The sequence below is a fragment of the Dendronephthya gigantea genome, unplaced genomic scaffold (assembly GCF_004324835.1).
Source record: "Dendronephthya gigantea isolate DGI-Jeju-01 unplaced genomic scaffold, DenGig_1.0 000083F, whole genome shotgun sequence".
NCBI classification, from domain to species: domain Eukaryota; kingdom Metazoa; phylum Cnidaria; class Anthozoa; order Malacalcyonacea; family Nephtheidae; genus Dendronephthya; species Dendronephthya gigantea.
The window spans coordinates 883,339-894,062 of record NW_021163093.1 but is presented as its reverse complement, the minus strand read 5'-3'; the positions used below and the strand labels follow the sequence as shown (position 1 = coordinate 894,062).

General features: G+C 37.3%; 1 protein-coding gene across 2 annotated transcripts; it reads left to right on the top strand.

The window, feature by feature from the left end:
* Positions 1-2,566: 2,566 nt before the first annotated feature.
* Positions 2,567-9,785, top strand: LOC114533044 (tetratricopeptide repeat protein 28-like). 2 transcript variants are annotated; one of them, XM_028554623.1, is made up of 2 exons: positions 2,567-2,581; positions 4,989-9,785. In XM_028554623.1, exon 2 carries the CDS (start codon positions 5,267-5,269, stop codon positions 8,825-8,827), a length of 3,561 nt encoding a protein of 1,186 aa, XP_028410424.1. In that variant the 5' UTR covers positions 2,567-2,581; positions 4,989-5,266; the 3' UTR covers positions 8,828-9,785. The 2 variants fall into 2 exon arrangements, with proteins under 2 accessions (XP_028410424.1, XP_028410426.1); XM_028554625.1 differs by lacking the exon at positions 2,567-2,581 and having other exon boundaries at positions 5,004-5,052; positions 5,205-9,785.
* The last annotated feature ends 939 nt before the right edge of the window (positions 9,786-10,724 follow it).

The following is a 10,724-nucleotide window of genomic DNA, read 5'->3' as shown; positions in this document are numbered from 1 at the left end:
CCCGTCATGTTCGACTTAACGTAGTTTTCACAGGCGAAATTTTTCAATTGAACGAATTTTTCGATTCTTTTCAATTGTGACCGGTCAAGGGGATCCGCTACGCTAGAATTCTTACAGCGCTTATGTAGTTTTTCAAATCGAATAAAGGCGATCCGTCATATTTTAAAATAATTCCTCATGAATACTAATTTCAAGGAAGTTCATAATTAATAACCAGGTTTTTTTGAATTTAAAAGTAGTTTGAATCCGCCTAGCTGTGATTATTATTGAAATAGGGGAAAAACTATTGGACATGATATTTACTGCACACATAGTAGCGTCAGTTAATAGAATCTCCATAGAAACTGTCTTCTCGCCAGCCGCAATCGCGACTCAAACAGATTGACACGTTTAACGCTTTATATCGATCTTACAACAAATTTTACGAAGACGGAAGGAAGATCTAAGGACGATCTGCAACCGCCCGCAACTGCATGCTAAAACACATTTGAAGGGTTTGGGTAAGAGTTGTGTATATGGAATCAAAGTGTGACACCAAGTATACGTTTTCAAAACTGCAAACTTGTGGACGCGATTTCCATTCTAATATTTTTTGCTTTTATGTAAGAAAAGGTGGGGGGAATGTTTTCCTGTTTCATCTAACTATTTCAAGATGAATTGCGTGAGTATAGTTATAAGCAGCATCTTAAATGTCTCATCAAGTGTCAGGTATGTTAATGGATCATCGCATTGAGCGTGAAACACCGTGTAGCGATGAAAATATTTTAAGATTAAACATTTATATATATAGTGGATCGAAAAGGTTGTCTGAAAATAATATATACATATATACAAATAGTTGTAACAAGTGACCACTGACTGTAACATGTCCGACAACTATTTGTATATATGTATATATTTTCAGACAACGTTATATCTATATAAATTCAAGAGGCAGGACCGTATCGTAGCCAACCGCGTAGCGTATTCCTTTGTTTCAAAGACATTAGTTCTACCGAGTGCCCAGCAAAGAATTATAATACGCTACATGCACAATTTCTAGGTTAGATATTCAAAAAATTCTGGCTATTCACTTCATTTTAACTCAAATTCACCTGCTTTAAAGGTAAGTTTTGACTGGATGTAATTAAAACTCACAGCAGGCGAGATTTGTCGTCGCAAAACAGCTCGCGCGAATAAGGGTCCATTATTGCTCAAACTTGTTTTCTATAGTAAATCTAGTTTTCCAAATCTTGTGATTTCGATATCATTATTCGTTCCCCACGTTCCGAACATGTACGTCGGTTCTCTTTCCCTTTGATTTGGTCGGTTAATGCGCAGGTTATTTGACTTATTTTGCTTTCTTTCAATATTTCATTTGAGCTATTTTTGAGTCCGCTAATTCTGACGTCCATGTGACATATAACCGACCGTGAATGTGTAACGCAAGTTCTCCAATCGTTCCTCTCGTTCGTTTTCAACATTCTATGAGCTCTCCGGCGGCAGCCATTAAGGTCTTTGTTAATAGTTTTACGCCCACCACAACAAGACTCCATATATAACCTAATGATGCTAAAGCATCTGTATTCAATGCATAATTTTCACTTGTCGAGCTCAAGCACGAATCGCCCAACTAGTTTCTCGTGAAATCTTGTTTCCAATTCTTGAAAGTTTTGTCATTCATTGTTTGCTATCATTCCAAGGATGCGCGTTGGTTCTAATTCCTTTTTTTGTCTTCTAACAGCATTGTCTGAATTTATCATCAGCTGCTTTGCTTCTAGTCCAATATTCATTTTGAAATCTTTCATCTCGACATCAGTAGACAAGGTCAATCTAACATGCGGAATTGTTCTCCAGAGACCGTGGGTAGGCAAGTGAGCACATGCCATCCGAATTAATAATTAATATAAGCTACACAACAAAAATATAAGAAAGCTAGCTAAATTAATGCCAAAAAAAATGTGAGCAAATTAATTGAAAAAAGAAGCTTCTTAGAATTTGATCGTTCAATGCTTGGCAATGCGAGATCAATAAGTCGGAAACTGAGCATATTGGCTTTCCCAACGTACATTCACTCGCACGAGCTCTTTTCTCCGAGCTCTCACACTGTACACCTGTCATTATCGACATCCAATGTGAATGATGTAACACTAGCCAGTTCTCTAATGGGTCTGTCGTTCGTTTCAACATTCTAACGATGCTTTCGACTGAAGCACAAACGTCTGCTTTTTCTAAGAATTCCTGTCTGATGAATCCCTTATTTCCTTTAATATAAAAACTTAATATAAACCATCTTAATATAAAAATTCTCATATATATACCGGATTGCAATCCTCGAGGATGGTAAAAGGCAAGTAGGATATTAAGTAAACCTTATTGTATCGTGGTTATGCTGAGGTAATCCTTTTTAAAGTTGAGACCGTATAAAAAGCGAATATGAAGCATTACGCTTTCGCATAGGGTGAAACCGCAGTACTATGGTACGTGTGCTAAAAAACCATCATGATAAATAAAAATCACTGAAACGAGCTGCACCGTTGCACGAATAAAGGTTGCGGAGCAATCCTATACAGATTGTAGGGATAACGAACTACCGCGACAGGTATGATAAGCAATATATATTCTACCTTTACAAAGAGCCTGCGTTCTGTGAATACTATTATATCTGCACGTATACAATGCATGATGCCGTGCATTGCCGTCTAAATTAATAATAGCCCAACTTATGATCTAGGTAAACAAGAAGGAAATTAATCACCACAGGCGGGTACAGCTGAAAAGAACATACGCGATTAGTGTAATTGCCAAGTTTGGCTGCAAAATGTCATGTAGTACGGAAAATATAGCGAAGTAGGCAATTTTAAATACTATGCTTGCAGTACAAAAGTGGCGGAAGTGTTAAATACACTCTTCTGACCATAATAGAAAAGTACACGTTGAATGTTGCTAACTTCGTTTAGCTTATCTTCGGTACTTATAAATTCAGGGCCGTAACTAGAACGATAATTGGGGGGGTGTTTATCATAATCAGTCTTGCCCAACGGATTTCTATTGTAAGCTATTGCACTTACAAAAGAAACCCGTCGGGCAGAACTGAATATATGAATAAACACCCCCCAATTATCGTTCAGTTAAGGCACTGTTTATAATATTTCGCAGCTAAACTAGCAAGTTTTGTACGCCCTTCTTGGATATTCCCTTCTTGCGCCTAAATCAAAAGTTGGTCTATTACGCAAGTGGTCTATTACACGATAACTTCTATCAGAATGCAAATATTTCGCTCCAACGAAACCATGTAATATGACACGCTTGCGGTTGGTGCCCAATGGAATGTGCTTGGTTATAAACTGTTGCTCAAACACTAGCTCATTGTTTAGTTTTAGAATATTAACGAATGTTTTGTGCAATTGTCTGCACTGTATTCGGTAGTAAAAACTTTCTTACTTGGAAAGGAAGGATAAATTTTGCCCAAGGTATCTTGGTCGCGTACATTCTTATTAAAGTGCAAGATTTCAAACCATAAGTTGCGGTCGGCCGGATTGGTACGAGTAAGACAATATGATAAACAATAAGCGTCTCTTGTATTAAACATGACAAACGATTGATGCAATTAAATTTTCATGTCGGTTCCCCCTCCGTATGAATGAAAAGCAATTTAGAATCAAAATAGTTTTGCTAAATTTTCTCCTTTCACTTTGTATGCCAGCGATTCTTTGAAATATTTCGACCAATAAATAATGATATGCATGCACTGTCTCGAAGACTAAAATAGCGAGCTTTAGCAGTGACTACGAGTACGACTACGAGTACGAGATTCGTCATTCTCGTGCGTTGTTTGCTTACGCTATCAGTCAAAACTCGTAATCGTTGGGCTTTCGAGTACGAAGTTCATCAAAAAACTCGTACTCGAAAGCCCAACGACTACGAGTTTTGACTGATGGCGTAAGCAAACAACGCACGAGAATGACGAATCTCGTACTCGTAGTCGTACTCGTAGTCACTGCTAAAGCTCTCTAAAAACAAGACGGTTGCTAAGCGTTGTACTCGAGCTAACGAGTTAATTCCTATCGATGTTTCGGCTATCGATCATATTGATTCTACTGCATACGTCAATTTTATGTGAAATCGTTTGAAATCTGTCTTGAAGATTTCTTCAATCTCAAAGTAAAGCAAACAATATTGATATCAAACTCGCGGTGAGTGGGTGAGAAGAACTTATGTTTGGCATGTTCTGCAAATTGCACTTTGTGCATAAATCCACGGTACTGCGTCATTAAAAATAAACATGGCACGACAGACTGTGCTTTCTCTTGCAATGGTTTGTTAAATATGTCGTACTCAATGTATCCATATTTCACACATTAATCTCTTCGTATTTAATCACAAACATTCCAAAATCCTTTTACGACTTTCGTCATGTGGTCTCATGTTACAACACATTATAATTATCGCATTGACGTCCCCAGCTCTTTTGGCTCAATTTTTTCGAACTTCAGTGTCCCTCAATTTACTATACAATTCTTCGTTGACTACATTTAATAAAGCCCGGGTCAAACGAGCATGAGAATTGATGAGAGTTGAGAAGCGAGAGTTGATCATGCAGATCATAGAGTAAAAAGAAGCGAGGCTACTATACCGGTGTCTAATCCTCTAGTTGTTAAGACAACTAACTTTGCTTGACTTAATGACTGATGAATAATGTTCAGATTTACTTCAAAATCCAAACGCGTTTAGACGAACTTTCCACCAACTAAACTGCAAAGGGCCCATCATAGCGAGGCTGCTATACCTAAGGCTAGTCTCAGAATAAAAGAGACCAAATACTTTAGGCCTGGTTAAATAAAATTCTTAACTTCGTTTGAGGTATTTTAGTCGCACGGTTTAAGGAACTTCCTTGACTAACTAACTGCCGCTAAAAGTTAACTACCTTTCTTCGGCTGGCGACAATCGTCGTAGGCATATGTTCACATGTAAAGACGTCCATCTTAATAAAAATTATATAATTTCAGACTGAGGAAGGCAACTTTATGCTGAAAAAGATAGAGCAGAAAAAGAATCCGAGCCACAATTAAGGTATTGAATATAAAAACCGTTCATAGAAAAAGTCACCACCAGTTGTAATCACGAAATATATAATTGCGTGCTAAAAAACACTACCTGATTGTTTTTTTCTTTGGTGTGATTATAAGAAGAGAAATCAGTATTATAAAATATTTCATATTCAGGACTTAGGAAAGATATAGAAAACACGCAAATGCATTAAATGCCAAAATAAGCTTGCTCAACAATGGCAGATCGTGCTTCAGGAAGAAATGAAGAGGTACTTCGCAGTATCGATTTGGGCCGTACTCAGGTGAATTTAGGTGACTATACCAAGGCAATCGATTATTTCCGAAAATCTTTACAGATGGCAACGGCGGTCGGTGACCAAGCAGGTTTGGCAGAAGCCAATTTCTATATGGGTGATGTTTACCAAAAATTAGAAGACTATGAAAATGCCGTCAGCTGTTTGAAAGACAGCTTAGATATTAGCACGACTATAGGCAATCAATTATTAATGGCAGAAAGCAATAGCGCTTTAGGTAGTATTTATGGGAGTTGTTTAAAAAAGTGGGAAATTGCAATTGAATATTATAATGCAGAATTAGGGTTGGGAGCAACCATTGGTGATCAAAAGCAGATAGCAAAGGTTAATTGCAATTTGGGCGTTTGTTACCATGAACTAGAAAGAAATGTAGATGCAGTTCAATGTTACAAAGAAATGTTAAGACTTATGAGTGCGATTGGCGACCAGAAAGGAATAGCTGAGAGTAATAGCCGTTTAGGCGAAATCTATCTTGGTTCCAGTGACTATGAAAAGGCATTTGTTTATTTTAAACAAGCATTAAACATATATAACGCTCTTGATGACAAAAATGGAATTAAAGATATCAGTATCAATTTGGGCCGTGTTCACCTAAACTTAGATCAATACAGCGAGACCATCGACTGTTACGGAAAATCTTTAGAGATGGCAAAGAGGGTTGGTGACCAAGCAGGTATTGCACGAGCCAATTGTCATTTGAATTGTGTTTACCAAAGATTAAGAGAGTATGAAAAGGCCAAAAGCTATTTGGAAGACAGCTTTATAATCGGCACGGCCATTGGTGATAAGTCAGTAATGGCACAAATCAATTTCAGTTCAGGTAATATTTTTAGTTCTTTCAAAAAGTATGAAACTGCAATTGATTATTATGAGAAAGCATTAGAATTTTACACAGCAGAAGGCGATCAAAGCTCAGTAGCCAGGATCAATAACAGCTTGGGATCTTGTTACATTTCACTAGGAAATTTTGATGCCGCTTTGATTTATCACAAAAAGAGTTTAAACTTAGCCAATACGACTAAAAATCCATCAGCGATAGCACAAGCCAATAGACACATCGGTGTTGTATATAGACTGTTGGGTGATAATGAAAAAGCGATTGAACATGGTAAAAAAAGTTTAGAAATAAGCACTGTTATTGGCGAGTCGCTTCTGATATCATATAGTTATCATGATCTTGCAGATGTTCATCGGGGTTTAGGAGAATATAAAGTTGCATCAACATATTTAGTAAAATCTATTAGAGTACTTGAAAAGCTGTTCCAAAATTCAGTTCCAGATGAAAACAAACTCTCCTTCACAGGAATATACTCTAGCACCCATAGAGATTTAACTAGTTGCTTTGTTTCTCTGGACCGCTATGAATCCGGACTATTAGTGACTGATCTGGGTAGAGCTAAAGAGCTCCATTTTTATATTGAAAGAAAACAAAATTATTTAGATACAGAATTGTTTCCTAACGCACAATCTGTATGGAATAAAATCGAGAACGGGGAGGAGAATCTAGAAATAGAGCGAATACAAAAGATTCTTCGCGTAAAAAGGGATGAAACATCAGTTGTGTTATTTTCCTTTGAAAGTGAAAGTTCTCTGAATGTTTGGGTTTTGAATAGTGATGTAACCTTTAAGCGCCTGATGTCAAATGAAGCATTGAATACATTGGAGTCCCTGATGACTCAGTTTTCCACAAATACAAGTGTCAATATCAATCGAGATTCTTCATTTTTTAAACTTGATTCACTTGCGAATGAACATAGTTTTCATAGTCACATGAGCTCACCGCCAACCAAGCCGTGTAAAAGAAAAAAGCTTAAAACCTTGCACGCAAAAAATCCGAGCGACGATCATTTCAGTGAAGCTATTTTAAAAAGACTTTTCGATCTTCTCATTCAACCAATAAGAGATGCCGTAAAAGGAAATAAGCTCATTATTGTTCCTGACATGCAATTGTTCTTTATTCCCTTTTCTTCATTGATTGATGAAAATGGGAGGTATTTATCTCAGACTTACAGCATTCAAGTAACGCCCTCATTACACACTCTGACGTTTACGAAAGAACAACCCCATGACTCTGAACTCGGTTTTGCGTTGTTTGTTGGCAATCCCAAAGTTAGGAATGCTTCTTTGCATGGCACAGATTTCACATCTGCTGACCTACCCAAAGCAACTGAGGAAGTTGCAAGTCTTTCGAAGCTCTTCACAGCAAGGCCTCTCGTAAAAGCTGAAGCAAAAAAACAGGTTATTCTCGGACTTTTAAGTGATGCTAGTATAATTCATATCGCTGCTCATGGTGAACCGAAGAGAGGTGAAATAATGCTTGCTCCTGACCTATCTGCAAATGAACCATCTTCTTCTCTTCCTAATTCAGATTCCTATCTCCTCACACAGAAGGATATTACGAGTATTTCATTGCGAGCTCGCTTGGTTGTCCTATGCTGTTGTCACACAGGGCAAGGTGAGATTTCTTCAGAAGGTATCATAGGTATAGCTCGGTCTTTTCTTGCTGCTGGAGCTCGCTCTGTTCTCGCCACACTCTGGCCCATTTGTGATGACGCAACAAAGGAGTTTATGGAAGCATTCTACAACGAACTGCTCCAGGAAACACCAGTTTGTGAAGCTTTAAGAAGGGTAATGAACCTCTTTCAGAAACACGAAAGAGAATATTACCGATCCTTTTTTATTTGGGCTCCATTTACTCTCTATGGAGAGGATGTGACGTTTAAAAAAGGCGACATTGAAAGGATCAGAGAGAAATCCAGTGAAACTCTACCCGAATGTGGTTTTGCGTTGTTTGTTGGTAATCCAACGTCAGACTTGCCTAAAGCCACTGAGGAGGTTAATTCTCTTTCAAAGCTTTTCAAAGCAAAGGCTCTCGTGGAAGGCGAAGCCAAAAAACAGGTTTTGCTGGGACTTTTGAGCGGGGCAAGTATTATCCATATTTCTGCACATATTGAACCTAAGCAATGTGCAATAATGCTTTCTCCATGTGTCTCCTCAAATGAAGGTTCTTCCACTCAGGATCTTTTAACGCAACAGGATGTTAAGGGTCTTTCTTTGAACCCTGGGTTGGTTGTTTTATGCCTATGTGATTCTGAGCAAGACGAAGTCTCTCCAGAAGGTGTTGAAACTTTAGCTCTGTCTTTTCTTGCAGCCGGAGCTCGCTCTGTTCTTTCCACACTAAGGCACAGTGACGATGACGCAACAACGGAGTTTATAAAAGAATTTTATAATCACTTACTGCATGAATCATCAGTCAGGGAGGCGCTAGAGAAGACAAAGAGAATCTTTGAAAAGCGCGATGATGAGGCGTACCGATCCTTTGTAGGTCGTTCTCCGTTTACAATCTACGGAGAAGATGTGGTGTTTCAAAAACATGACATTGAAACGATAAGAGAGAAATCTTTTTCTTCTGGTTTTGTTGTATTACCATCTGATGAGCTTACTGGTTCGTTTGAAAATCTTAACAAGCAAGATAAACCATAGTATAGGTGATGGTTGTCTATTCTGTAGTTCATGTTTAGGAAGGTTAATTTTACAGGTTCGGCTTAATATAATAATTTGTATGTTGTTTGATTCTTTTGTCCTCGCTTATACAAAAAAAGTCAGAAAGGGAGAGTATACCGGCTGCAAAATTTTATATAAAATTATATATTTTACTCAATCATGTAATCATGCGCTTAGGTTTGTATGAAATTCAAGATGTGAATTGCTAACGTATCCAAATAGTTCACAACCATAGTGTCATTACCTCAACCGGAGAATATGTAAGCATCTGGGTTTTATGTTTGTGTAAGTGACTTAAGTGTAAATGAATAAATACTAAGTGTATTTATTACAAATTTTGTGAGTGAATTTCTCTATCGGCCATTAAAGAATTGATTAAAATTTCGTTAAATTTGGTTATAGATTTTCTACCTTTCTACGGCTCTCCAAATGCCTTGTAGTACAAACAGAAATAGCTACTAAATTTATGTGAAATTTCTTCTGACCACAATTAACAGCTTTTTTCCAGAGTTTGGTGTGTGTTAGACAACAAGCGATTAATTCTTTGGATTAGGATCACAACGCAAAGATCTTTCTGGTTTGTTGTGTAAGTATATAATTCAACCTTCAACTCAGATTTAGTTTAGTAAACCTGCCTGAATGCAGGTGCATAGGCACTGCGCCCGCGAAACACTACTCTTGCGGTAAAGAGGAGAGGTTTTCTTGTTGCATCATCACATAGCTGATGAACCAATTCATGAATTGGAGAATCGAAGAGGCTGCCATGCTGCATGCTACTCCATCTGGATCATGTTTAACTACAATTCAATGCAATTTTCAAAAATGACCTAATGTCTTTTTCAACATTTCAAAGACAAACGAAATTGTTTCGTGCGTGAAATTTTTCCCTGAGTTTCTGCTCAATACCATACAATGGTATAAATAATAATGAATGTTTACGAGGGCAATGGTAAAGAATATTTTCACGAGGTGAAAGATGGATTATTCCATTCATTGAGGAGAATTATTTGTTTTATACAACACTAAAAAAACACCAAAAATATTTAATGTTATTGAAAAAACAGTTTGTGTTTATGAGTAATTCCATGTTCGGATTCGTGTGTTATCAAATGTGTGCAAGTACGATACGATTAATGCTGTGAGTGATTGAATTTTGTGAAAAAGCAACTGTGCATTGACAAATTAAAACTTGCACGCCTTGACGGTGCAATGGAAACATTCATTGCACCGTCAGCAGCTAAAATGGAAAAATTTTATCTAATGCCACGCAACCACAAACACTGAACCAATTGAAAGACATAAAATGAATGAGGTACTATTAAATAACTTTCAATGGAGGATAATGAAAAAATGCTCGTGAACAACGCTAGCTCTTCGCTTCTTCATATTAAGAAGAATTTGATTACTCGTTTTATAATCCCGGAAGTCAATACTCTTCTCGAGTAAACAAATTTTTCGTTGTTCATTTGAGCAGTGTTCTGCATACCTCGGGAAGGTCCTGGGGTGCAACTCCAAACATGGATCTAATATTAGTGAGAAGTAGCTATTACTCGCTATACATTGTGACAAAGCACAGTGCTTAGTTATCTTAAGTGAAAAAACATTGACCTTTAACACAATATCTATACCGGTGGAAAAACAAAATATTGATTCATTGGCATATACAAGAGAATAAGAAAGAAGAAGTATGATAATTATAATGATTCGAGTCTTCGTGCATTGTACAGAAGACCACGTCCCGAATTAGCAAGCAGTGATTTTCTAACTGGTCACGCGAAAACATTCCGTAAGATTTGAAGATATTTTAAACTTTAAGAAAATCAGTCAAAAGAACTTCGGAAGAAAATCACAAGTAACATAATCACGAGTTGCAAAG

Coding starts and splice junctions, on each gene's coding strand:
- LOC114533044 (XM_028554623.1), top strand. CDS start 5,267: ATGGCAGATCGTGCTTCAGGAAGAAATGAAGAGGTACTTCGCAGTATC.